Consider the following 13,306-nt stretch of genomic DNA (forward strand, 5'->3'; position numbering starts at 1 on the left):
AAGGATAATTCTCATTGTGAAATTTTAACTTTTGGGATTATTGGGATTTTTGGCTAATCTGTGTTTCAATTGAAGACTGTACACGAACGAAAGCAGTGTGACATAACGGCCTATAAATGGTACTTATATTTGTATATTTTATTTTAACACACATCTACTCTATCAATGCGTTGCACTAATTATCGTGGATTTGGAAAGAGATACGAGACTTAAGCATTCAATTTCACGTATTCTAAATTTGAAAGATATGTTATATACTAGTAGTGTATAAGGAACACATTTGATTACATTGTTATGTGACGGAAATAAGTTTGGTTTGATATCTTGTAAACGTGAGTAGAATACCTATATATATGTCGACATTGAGAATTGCCAGCTTTAAGATCTTTATTTTTTATGCTATCACAAATCTTTCAGCAATCATCTAGATAAAACACGAGAACAAAAGTTTCGTTCCTCTGATATTTTTGTAGCATTGATTTGAAAAAAGAGTTTCGTCTCCTCCTTTTTACAGATTTTATAACTTCTAGTTCATGCAAGTTTTTTGTTCTACTTGTGGGTCTTAGTCAAGTGTGGTACTACATGTTGTACTTAGTCAAGGTCGTTTCTACTTGTGGGACATTGTTAAGCTTGGCTCTACTTGTGGTACTTGTCGTCAAGTTTGGTTCTTCTTGTGGATTTTTGTCAAGTTTGGTTCTTCTTGTGCTTTATGGTCAAGGTCGGTTCTGCTTGTGGTACTTAGTTATGTTTACTAGTTATACTTGTGATTTTAGTCAAGTTTGGTTATATATGTGGCATTTAGTCAAGTGTGATTATACTTGTGGCTGTTAGTCAAGTTTATTTGTACTTAGTCAAGTTTGGTTGGTCTTCTAGCACATATAGTTAAGTTTGGTTAACGTTCGTCTTGTTATATTTAGTCTAGTTTGGTTCTGCGTGTGGACCTCGTCGTTAAATATTCATATATATAGTTAATTTAACATTAAAAGCATTCTTTCATTTATATTGTTTTATGCTTTTATCTATTACAGCAAGGGACCTGTACCTCAGAGAACGATGTATTGGTTGTGTCAGATGATCTAAATGAACATCGTGATGTCCTACGTAGAAGATTTTTGAAAACTCAAAAAAGAATGATGCGTTACCCGGGCTTTAGTGTTGAGTTCAAAAACGGCATTTCCAATGTCAACGGAATGTCAAATCTAACCGATAAACTCCGAAATGTAACGATGACAGATTTGGAAAATCCGGAAAGAGCGGGATGGTTATACGATCAATCAGAACACAAGAACGTATGGTGTATACTTGCAGATATGTTATTTTGTGTCTTTGAAAACGAGTCTTCAGAAAAGCCAAGTGTAGTTGTTATTCTACCGGGCTGTTCAGTCAGATCTCTTGTGTATCGGTCAGTGAAATCGAAAGATGTTTCTACGAAAACTGTATCAGGAATAGATAAATACCAGATAATAATTGATGATTGTTCTTCGAGAAAAAAATATTTGTTTAGTTTAGATAACCAGTTTGCTCAGGAAGAATGGATGACATTGCTTAAAGCTGCTTCTAAACTTGATAATGATAGTGAACCTGAAAATGGTACACTACAAGAACCACGTCGACATTCAATTCCAGGAATATCATCTAGACCTCAAGGATCATGTATATCACCAACATACGCACCATCACCTAAATCAACTACGAGTACCAGATCGTCGTATGCATGGAATGAAACTAATGACGGTACGAATAACTTAGATGACCAAGAGTCATTGAATAGAAGCCAAAATGTTCGAAACTCAATAGGAGACATCAGGCGAAAGTTAAGACGTGATAATGAATCAGAGAGTTTGAAATCAGTTCCAATGAAAGCAATGCATTTTGAAGGACGTGAATTGGCCGATAAAAAGTCATTGACGTTTAAGAAAATTCGTTCCTTTGGTAGTTTGGAAAGTCTTTTTAAACCGAAACGCAAGCACAGTAAATCGGATGAGAATGGGGAAACTCATTCTCTTGATGACACTGGAAAGAATCACCTGACTGCAAATGGCCAATCACCTCTAGCTAAATCACATGATAAGCGATTATCCCAATCGCTAGACTTCGGAAAATCTGAAAAGGGTCTTAGTAAAGGAATTGTCAGAACTGCATCAGATCTGAAAGACCGATTAATGAAAAGCGCTTCTGAAAAGTCAGGGTCCTCAAAAATTAAATTAAAAGACCTGAACGATATAAGCATATCTGGGTTTTTGCAATATAAGTATCTTATCAAATGGCAAAAGCTTTGGTGTGTAGTTAGTAAAGGATGTTTATACGGGTTTAAAACTCAAAATCAGGACGAAACTCCTGACCTTGTGGTTTTCTTAAATCGATGTGAAGTTGCATATGTGTCGGACCAAGATAAACGCTATAAGAGAATGTATGTGTTCAAGCTGACACAGAAAAATAAGAAAAGCATTTACTTAAATGCTTGCGACTACGCTGATCTAAGCAGATGGCTGCAAATTCTACAAATGGAATCTAGCAAAATTCAGTGTGATGTTGAATTAAGAGAATTAGACATAAATGGAGTCAGTAGTTCTAGTGTTAAAAACTCTACACATGGAAATAATGGAGTGGTAAGGGCTTTATCAAATACTGGTATTAATAAAAGGCATTCTCTACCAAACGGGTTCATGTCAGGAAGTGACGACACATTCAGTTCTTCTGCAGATGACAGTGAATGTTCTGTTGGTATAGACAATTACCATAAATTTATTCCACCGCAACACGACGAAACATTAAAACAAGTATGGGAGAAAGACAAAAACCATTTGTTCAATGTAGTACGAGCTAAGCTGAGTTCATACAAACATAGAAACGATGTAACAAACAAAGACCTGACTGGCTCTCATGGAGATGGTTTACATATAGTTACTGATGGCAAGACGCTAGTGCAGCTGAATAAAGAAGCAACGGTAAGATTCTTTATTTTTTCTTTTATTGCTTGAGTTATATATTATTGTTCATGTAGTATTGTATGTCTTAATCCTGCAATCAGTCAACTCTTGTACACTAACAGGTACAGAAATTAACTTTTGCTTTATTTGTACTTGTCGGGCCTAATAAACGAGTTGTTGAAAGTGTTTTTAACGTGCAGAAAACGAGGCACTCTCTTCTCGCTACACAAGGCATCAAATTTAATGTCTTCGTTTTGACTTGATTTGATTATTCCACACACACACAAACAGACGTCTCACTTTGGCAAGAAGGAGACCAGGTGACCATTTTTGTTTTTATTCACCATTCACCATTGGGTCGACCCTATTATATGTTTCGGCTAAATGCCAAGGTATACATGAACAGGGCACACACTCCTCTCATCCAATGAATAAAACACACCAAATGAAGAAATTATATTTCCTCTTTCTATTCATCTGAATACTGAAATCTGAATATTACCCTTAATTAGTAAGTCAAATATGGACATTAACAGATACAAAACTTTAAATTCAATTTTTGTTTGACATATCTGATTTTGAAGCGCTTTTGAATATTTTGTATTAAAAAATCTGACATTGTTCACAAAGGCCTAAAACATAAGCCGATTCTATCACTTGAAAACATATTCTGCGTTATTTTTATCATGCCTATTATTTTTTCGGCTTAATGAAATTGGTCGCCCCTATCGTTCGTAGGCCATCGATTATCGTTTTTGTACAACGAAAGATAACTCAATTATGTAATTTACCCTGCGGAAAACATCAGATGTTTAATATTCATTGACACTATAGATTAAGATCCAATATAACAAACTTGTATAATATGGCATAGATTTGGCAAGTGTGACGTTGAAATGTGGTAAGTTTGTTTCTTCATAGTTACACATGCTTACAAAACTGTAAAATACTGTGTTATTCTTTTTTAATATTGTTTTATCTGCACGCCACCTTATCACGGTTTTTAGAAACTGAATCAATAATCAAATTACATTTTTAAAGTTAAAGTTAACATATCTCGTCACTTGTATATTGTTAGGACTATGTATTTTTATGAAAAACATCTTTACACTGTTTTGTATAAATTATCTTTCTTCTAATAAGCCCCATTAATCTTTTTAAGAAACAATTCATTTGAATTTTACATACAAAGAGAAGAGTCGACAAGTCGGTAAATAAAATTATAATTGCTAATGTACTTCCACTTGGAATACTATGGGAGACATTTTTTATTTGCCAACTTAAAATTTTTAAACTGTTGCTTTGATGTTAAACATACGATTGATGTCTAAGTGAACATGATGAATTAGAGGCGCTTGAAAAGTATTGTGAAGTAATGAGTGTTTCCTCTTTAAAACGTATGATCTAACTTTAGATATTTCAATCATCTCTAATTATACATTATCTTAGAGATACATACCACAAAAATATTGAATCTAGTCATTCAAGAAGCTCATTGAGTGTTGTCTTAACAATACAGAGAAATTTACCGGGAAATTGACAGCTAATAATTATGTGGGTTATCTCTAAACATTCCTCAATTGGCTTAAAAAATCACCTTGAGAAGTACAAGAATCTAATAAGAAAGTGCAAATTTTACAATGGTACATTATTTATTATATAATAACGCGCATAACATGTATATTAGGGTATTAATTTTGTTCATTGTTGAAGTCTTAATGGTGACCTTTAGTTCCTTAAAGCTACATTATGTGGACAGGACTGCCAGGTGGGTTTTCTCATAAGCAATCGTACCACATCTCCTTAGTTTAAAGCAATGTAAAAGAAGAAGATTAATGTTAACGAATCCTTAGTTTAAAGCAATGTAAAAGAAGAAGATTAATGTTAACGAATCCTTAGTTTAAAGCAATGTAAAAGAAGAAGATTAATGTTAACGAATCCTTAGTTTAAAGCAATGTAAAAGAAGAAGATTAATGTTAACGAAACAGCAACCCAACTCAATAGGTTAAGGACGAATAACAGTTTATGGTGCATGAAAGTTATATTTAGAGCCGTTATTAGATATATTACTTAACTGGTCCATACGATTCAACGCCCATGTATAGCTATAATTATACAAAAATTGACATACGATAGGAACATTCTGTATTCTTACACCAACAAAAACGTGATGCTGTTAACAATTTCTAAGCTTATCTGAATACTTAGACAACCACTAAACATCAGAGTGGTTGTCGTTTGTTGATGTGTTCACTAATGTTTCTGTTTTTTATATAGATAAGACCGTTAGTTTTTCGGCCCGTTTGAATGGTTTTACACTAGACTAAGTCATTAAGGGGCCCTTTATAGCTTACTGTTCGGTGTGAGCCAAGGCTCCGTGTTGAAGAACGTACCTTGACCTATAATGTTCGACCTTTACAAATTGTGACTTGGTGAGAAAGTTGTCTCATTGGCACTCATACCACATCTTTTTATATCTATCAGTCTGTTCTAGCACGTAAACTTTTATTCAAATACTTTTGAAATACGAAGACGGTGTCGTAGTTTCGTTTTGAACATTTTAAGCACAAGACATGGGTGGGTTTGTGTATAGTATATAACAGTACGTTTCTGGTTGGTGACACTTCGTTTTAAAACCGTATGTAATTTACAAATAATGAAATATGTCAAGATTATAGGTTTAACCCTTCCCTTAAGAGAATTATTTCGTATATAAATTGTTGACATAGTTTATCGTAATCCAATTAAAATTGACAAATACTTTTGATTTTGTTTGATATTACTAATCCAATTAAAAATTTCTATCCAGTTAATCTGAAACAGAAATTAATATAAATTCCTTGTTGATTAACTGGCTGGTATGTTAAGTATGACAAACTACACCAGTCGGGTATACACAAATGTAACATTGTCTTTGACATAATTCGCAAAAACAAAATGAAAGTTCTACTAATATAAATGAATTGAATTTTTGTTTTTTAACGTCCAGTGGCAAATAGTTCATGCCTGTTCAGGACGAGGTACTTATATAAAGTTTGAGTGAAGATAACAGTCACTCAGAGTGTGCACGACTCTTCGATTAGTTGTTCAGGACAATATGTAAAGCGATCAAATTAAAGTCAATTCAAGTTGTCTATAAGCAAAAACATTCAAAAACGTCATTCAAATCACATTCAGTTTAAGTTATATTTGCTTTCAAGTTTGTTTTTTGTTGTTTTTTATTTTTGTTTGTATGTCCTTGTTTTGGTTTGATTCAGTTGTAAGGTAAACACACATAAAATTTAGTTTCTTTTAAATCTACATAGTTTGGTCTCTGGTCGATAGTTGTTACATTCCACACCTTACTACGAGATCGTATGCATTTAAAGCAATTTTATGATTTTGATGCGTGCTGAATACTTTAGTTTGTATATTAGTGGTTTTCTTGTATATATGTCAAGCTGGGGTTACAATAGACATCAAGTCTAGTACCATCATAAAAATGATTAAATGATATAAGAATTGTATTTTCTTTTCAATGATCTTTTATTTTAAGTCGAGTGAGTAAACTATATTCTAAGGCCTTGCTGTTTTTAAAGCAACTTTATTGTATAGTTACTTTTACAAGGAACGGACTCTTTTTGTGTCCATGTATATCACATTTGATCGATTTTATTTCTTCAACGATATATTGTTGGTTGCTGAATGTCAAGTGGGTAATATTTCATTGATGTTTGGAACAAGAACACATTAATATTTAAAAACAAAGGTCTTTCCACCAGAGAAAAAATCTATTTTGATACAAAAATATTAAAAATCGGTTGAAAATGTCATTTCCAGTTTTAAATGACGCCTTATTGTACGCTGATTTCAAAAATATATTGTTGCTAGACAATTTTTTTTAAAAGGGAGATGATTTGTTACTTCCAAGAGGTGGAAAGACCTAAAAATATACAAGCGTCATTATGAAGCCCAGGTGGTCGTATGGTATAGCGGGACGGCTACAGTGCAGGCGATTTGGTGTCACGATATCTCAGTAGCATGGGTTGGAATCCCGGCGAGGGAAGAACAAAAAAATTGCGAAAGCAAATTTACAGATCTAACATTGTTGGGTTGATGTTTAGACGAGTTGTATATATATAATACAAAAGGTAGTTCTATTAAATGAGATCGTCTGGGAAATTTTGCCTTTCATTAGGACATCTATAAAATTGGGGGTGTATATTAAATAGGGACAGAAATTTTACTATACAAAAGGCCACCGACTGTCCCTTTTTCTAAGATAGAGCTCTGCATGTAATACACGTAAAAGTAATAAAACTGCTGATACAGGCAATAATATTATCATACTTACATAATAAAAACTCTTAGTCATGTTGTGTGTGAATCATGAAAATTTAATATGCATTGAAAAAAAAATTCAAAATAACGTACATCCAATACACAATCAAGCACCTGTCGATACTGTGACGTATTTATGTGAAATCATCAAAAGTATATTAAAGATCGTTTGATAAATGAGGGTCTTTATGGATGGGTTTTGTAGAAAAGAGAATAACTAAGGACATAACTGCAGAATAAATGGCTAAAACAAAGATTATGGAAAATAGAGGATTTGGAATAACGAGGTGCTGAAACATATAGTATTCAAAAGTACCAGGATTATAATTTTATACGCCAGACGCGCGTTTCGTCTACATAAGACTCATCAGTGACGCTCAGATCAAAATAGTTAAAAAGCCAAATAAATACAAAGTTGAAGAGCATTGATAGAATAGAGAATGAAGGACAAAGAATAGAGAAAAATGGTCTAAAATGAAACTTAAAAAGTAAAGAAGTGAAGGGCACTCATATATACCATTTACAAAATAAATGCATATGAAGTTCATTGCAAAATGTCTTTACATACGTAATGCATTGTATCGGTTGACAAACAAAATGAATGATAGACTTAATATGATACAGACTCTTAACGCTTCGTATCTTCGAATTTAATTTCTCGATTTAAATGCGATAATAATAGATTAAATATATACAAGTCGATTTTGGTATCTATTTATGAGGATGTCCTGTGGTGATTTATATTACATGTATCTTATATCCATCTTTAACAGTACAACGGTATAATTATTCGATCACAATATGTTTGTTTAGCGTTCGTCCACCACGCCTCTTACAATGTAAGAATTCCTTTTTCTTTTCTTATTGTTAAGGACCTTATAAGTTGTGTTTCTTTTATTAATGATCGTTGACCATTCGGGGTATCAAGTTAACTGTGATATTAACTTCAAGATTAAAGTATTAAAGTGCGCGAACTTCATGGACTAAACGAATTTAATTTATAAAGACAGTACAATATGATTTTACATACATTTATGGAAGCCAATAACCAATTCCAGTCTATTGATCTAATCGTTGTTGATGTAACCTTTCTCAACTTCTAAATCAACGTGCTTATACTTGGTTTTTCTCCTTCTCTTTGGTGTTGCTGTTAACCTCAAAATACTGCTGTTATCACAATTAAGTTAAGTTAACGGTCAAGGAATATGAAAAAGGTGTAATATTTACAAAATATGGTTGGAAGTATAGTGGGAGAGTATTTTGCAGAATCCTTCAACAATTAGCAAAACCCATATCATAAAATGTGATAAATCTGACAACGATTTAAGAAAATCTAAGAAAATGCTCTTATAAAAAGAATCACACAGGAGTTACTACTGTCTTTACTTTGCGTTCAGTTTATTTAAAACTTATGAGTGACCGCTGTGTACCGAAAAAATATGAAATGATGTATAATATATGGTGTTATTTTCTTGCATGGATGGTAGATTTAAATCATTGGTTGTTGTTATTTTAAAAGTCATGGTCAAAATATTTCTTGTTGTTTTTTTGTGCACTTTTTACGTCAATTATCAACATGTCCGTTCGGTATATCAACTATTAAAACGGTTTCTTTATTTAAAGATGCTTTTCAAAGAGCGACTGACGAATCTATATGATTGTATTAAGAATGTGTGAAGTTGAGGTATATAATGATAAGGATAGAAGAGGTCGACGATGTCTATTGTAATAACTAGAAATACAGGAATATATAAAATTACTGGCATTCAAGATATCAAGTATTATATTGTTGAGTTTGACAACAAGGAGCTATTGACCAACAGTCTGGGAATTCATGGCAAACCATAACTCTACAAAGTTATGGTAACCCATAACCTTTCAATGTTTTGAGATACCAATACCTAATCCTCTTTCATTTTATTACGGTGACGTCTTCATTATCGCTTTCGTTATATTCCGGATCTCAAACCGTTACCTCACCGAAGTCGGTATTTTGTTTACATTGACATCCGGGTCACCGTGTAAAAATGGACGAACAACAACCTTCGACATCGCATTCAAGGGGTACGTAAATACGCCGACTGCGGCAATATTATATGTTACACATGAATGAACCTGCATGTAGTGTTATAAAAATGATTAATTTACATTTTCCAATACTCAAATACGCAATTACGCTTTTATTTAAAGAAATTACGCTTTTTCAAACTCGTTCAAAAAATAAAATATACACGAAAGTTATGGTTAACCCTAACTTTTTTCACCTGAATGGTTACGGTTTACCAAAACAAACGAAAGGTTACGGATATCCGTAACTTCAATAGGGAGCAGTTGTTTATTTCATTGAACAAGCTGAATGAATAATTGACAAATTGATTGATACCCATAACAGATAAAGGCAGTTCTTGTCTCAATGAAAAAAAGGGGGGGGGGGGGTTTGCCAACATGTAAATAAAAATGAAATACAGCTCATGTTATATATCCATGGTATCTTGAAGAGTAAAATTTCAAAGAAATACTGGAGAACAGAAAAAGTTCAGACTAATAGTATTTTATTAATTTTTAATTGTATTACTGTTAAATTTAGAATAAAATAGCCCTAGATAGACATCTTCATATAAATACAGCTCATGTTATTTATTCATGGTATCTTGAAGAGTAAAATTTCAAAGAAATACTGGAGAACAGAAAAAGTTCAGACTAATAGTATTTTATTAATTTTTAATTTTATTACTGTTAAATTTAGAATAAAATAGCCCTAGATAGACATCTTCATATATATATAGCTGATAACCGTCAGCTGATGCAATTGTGATATTTGCACATTAACCGTCACAGGTAACATTAATGTATTGGCACAAATGCAAAGCATGCAAACCATAGATAAACAGTGATATAACTGTGAAATTTAGAGTCAACTAGCCCAAGATAAACATCTTCATATTCAGCATGGCATATTGCTCTCTTAACACGGTCAGCCATTTATCGTCCCCTTCCGACAGACTATCACAGGTATTTGTTTCAAAACTTTAAAGAGGAGGAAATGTACATCCTTTAGGCAATGTAAATCGTTCTCTATTAAAGGAATGTGCAAGAAGTTTATATATGAATGTAAGATTTTTTTTCTTTTTCTTTCAGAAGCATGGCACAGCAAGAAAAAGATATAAGACACTACAAGACATTCCAAGTGATTTTGAATAAGACAATTGATTGACTTTTTCAATGTATTCTTAAATAAATCAAATAGTTAATGTAAAATGGTGTTTTGTTCTCATCTCTTAAGCCAATTATCAATGATTATTGACTTAAAATTTACCCCTTTTAGAAGTGTAACGTTTTAGTTTAGAAAGAGAAGTTATAATATTGAAAAATTTGAATTTGGGACACAAGTTTTAGTCAATGTAATTTCAACTTAATGTGTATAATGTTTGCATAATGTCCAATGGCAAATATGGTATGCATGTTCAGGTATTAGATAGGTAATAAAAGTTGAGAGTGAAAATCTAAACATTATACCATTGTGGTAGGAGTGTGGGCTTTCTTGCGCTGTCTGTCGTCTGTCCACCTATATTTGTCGATTTTGTCCAACAAATATTTTCATTACTGTTTTTCCCAAAACTGCTGATCAAGATGAGTTTATATTTGATAAGCTGCTTGATAGTGATGAACTGTGATGTGTGAACATTTTTGTATCTGACACCTGTTTCCTGTTTGCTTATACATTGCATTTCAAAATGTGGAATGTTCTCAAATTTTTCATTACTTTTATTAGTAATGCTGCTGAACAGAATGACTTAATATTTGGTAAGTGGCTACCATGATGAGTTGTGTCTGCCATTTTGGAGGGTCTGTCCGCTCCCTCACCCCACACAATTTTGTTTTGACATTTCATTAGATTTGGACACTATTTTAATATAAATAATCAGATAAAACCAGATGCTCAACACGGCGCAGCTTTATACGACCGCGGAGGTCGAACCCTGAACAGTTGGGGCAAGTATGGACACAACAATCAAGCTGGATACAGCTCTTAATTTGAACTGTGATTAAATAGTTGACACAGCACAGGTAGATATTTCTTGTTTTTAGATACCGGTACTTTGAATTGTGAATTTTCATATGCTTAGCAAAACAACTGATTTATTCTTGTTTGTATATAGAACGAATCACTGTGTATAAATTAAACTAATGATTTGTTATTTATTAAAGCAGGAAACTCGATCAAAAGTACAGAAATTTTTATATTGATATGATCTAGATATCAATCAAAAACATCTTCTAAAAACATTTTGAAAACATTTTTATGGCACAGTCTCACTTGAAAGAAAACATCACAAAAACATTTTTAATAACATTATTTGATATTCATGATGTTTTTCCAACGTTCAGAATTTTTTTTCTAGAAAAATATATTAGAAAACGTTTTAGCAATATACATCCAACCATCTATTTTAAGTTTTTCTCACGTTTTTTTGTGATATTTTCATGACATTAGACACAACATTTTAATAACATTTTAAAGATGTTTTTGTGTTTGCTGGGTTTATACTCCAATCAAATTTTATAGGTCTAACATTTATATTTTCTCTAATAATTGTATTGTATTCTGAAACGGATGCCATGATCAGCATGGATCAGGAAGATACGAAATATAGCCTTTTGTTTATGGTATGGACTACCAAAACCTTTTTATGACTGAAGGTTATGGTAAACCCTAACTAAAAAGGTAATGGATGGCCATAACCTTATCAAGATAAATGAAAAATAATTTCTCCCACCCTCAAAATGCACAGTTATGGATATCCATAACTATGAAGGTTATGGGTTACCATAACATTGTAGAGTTATGGCTTGCCATGAATTCCCAGACTGAATTACACAAGTACATTATGAGTATTAGTACTTTAAAATTGTCTTTTAAATTTGTTTAAATTAAAAAAAAAAATTAATCGGGTCTCGAATAGACATCTATTTCAGGTCATTAACTGTCAATATAAAAAAGAAGATGTGGTATGATTGCTAATGAGACAACTATCCACAAAAGACCAAAATGACACAGACATTAACAACTATAGGTCACCGTACGGTCTTCAACAATGAGCAAAGCCCATACCGCATAGTCAGCTATAAAAGGACCCGATAAGACTATGTAAAACAATTCAAACGAGAAAACTTACGGCCTTATTTATGTAAAAAAAAAATGAACGAAAAACAAATATGTAACACATAAACAAACAACAACCACTGAATATACAGGCTCCTGACTTGGGACAGGCACATACATAAATAATGTGGCGGGGTTAAACATGTTAGCGGGATCCCAACTCTCCCCCTAACCATTGGACAGTGGTATAACAGTACAACATAAGAACGAACTATAAAAATCAGTTGAAAAAGACTTAACTCATTAGATGGACAAAAATATAAGTGGGCGTGGCCGGGTACTTATACATCCCGACACAAAAGGACACAATGAACAGATCTGAGAGTAGAACATTTATTGGTAGTATTATTTCTGAACCTGTAATTCAGTGTTTGTCATTTGTATTTGGTTCATTATTGCCGTAGTATAAATAAGGCCATTGGTTTTATCCTGTGGATTTGTTTCGCTTTGTTCATATCTTCTATATATAACACACTATACGGTACGGTGTGTGCTCGTTGTCCTATGATTTTGGGTAGTTATCCTAAAACTGTATTACATGTACATTTTCTTAGTTTTTGCCTTGCCTGCTCTCCTGATATCGTATTTCCCTTTTTATTGATAGTTGAATGAAAAAGCAAAGTGTGTCCTCTTGTTGGCAATGACATAACTTGTTTGTTTTAGTTTTGGGGAAAGCATTTTCATGTCACGAAAGAAAGGTACAATGGATAAAAAAAAACGACTATAATTGTATTTAGAAGGGTTGCATTCTCTCTTGGAAGGCTGTTAATCGCCAGGCTCTCGTTCTTTGTTTTGATCCCTTTGTTTTCGAATTAATTTGTCTTAGGTTTTAATTATTGATATTATTGTTAGTAATATATACCCCAATTTTATGGTGCGAGCTTTTTGAAAT

At 32.8% G+C, this 13,306-nt stretch overlaps 1 protein-coding gene and 1 long non-coding RNA gene across 8 annotated transcripts in view; both read left to right on the forward strand.

The window, feature by feature from the left end:
- The window catches only part of LOC143057152 (uncharacterized), a 77,408-nt gene that overhangs the window by 34,423 nt on the left and 29,679 nt on the right, over window positions 1–13,306 (forward strand). For 4 of the 7 annotated variants that reach the window (XM_076230393.1, XM_076230394.1, XM_076230397.1 and 1 more), the window contains one exon: window positions 1,029–2,948. In XM_076230393.1, coding sequence (XP_076086508.1) covers window positions 1,029–2,948 — 1,920 coding nt within the window. Of the gene's footprint in view, window positions 1–14; window positions 120–220; window positions 333–1,028; window positions 2,949–6,817; window positions 7,092–13,306 lie in introns of those variants that run through there. The other 3 variants (XM_076230400.1, XM_076230395.1, XM_076230399.1) reach the window with 3 other exon arrangements.
- LOC143057154 (uncharacterized) lies at window positions 9,077–10,508 on the forward strand. The gene is made up of 2 exons (XR_012972650.1): window positions 9,077–9,314; window positions 10,389–10,508. It is a non-coding gene; the product is annotated as an uncharacterized LOC143057154 (long non-coding RNA).

Source organism: Mytilus galloprovincialis, chromosome 13 (assembly GCF_965363235.1).
Source record: "Mytilus galloprovincialis chromosome 13, xbMytGall1.hap1.1, whole genome shotgun sequence".
Classification (NCBI taxonomy): domain Eukaryota; kingdom Metazoa; phylum Mollusca; class Bivalvia; order Mytilida; family Mytilidae; genus Mytilus; species Mytilus galloprovincialis.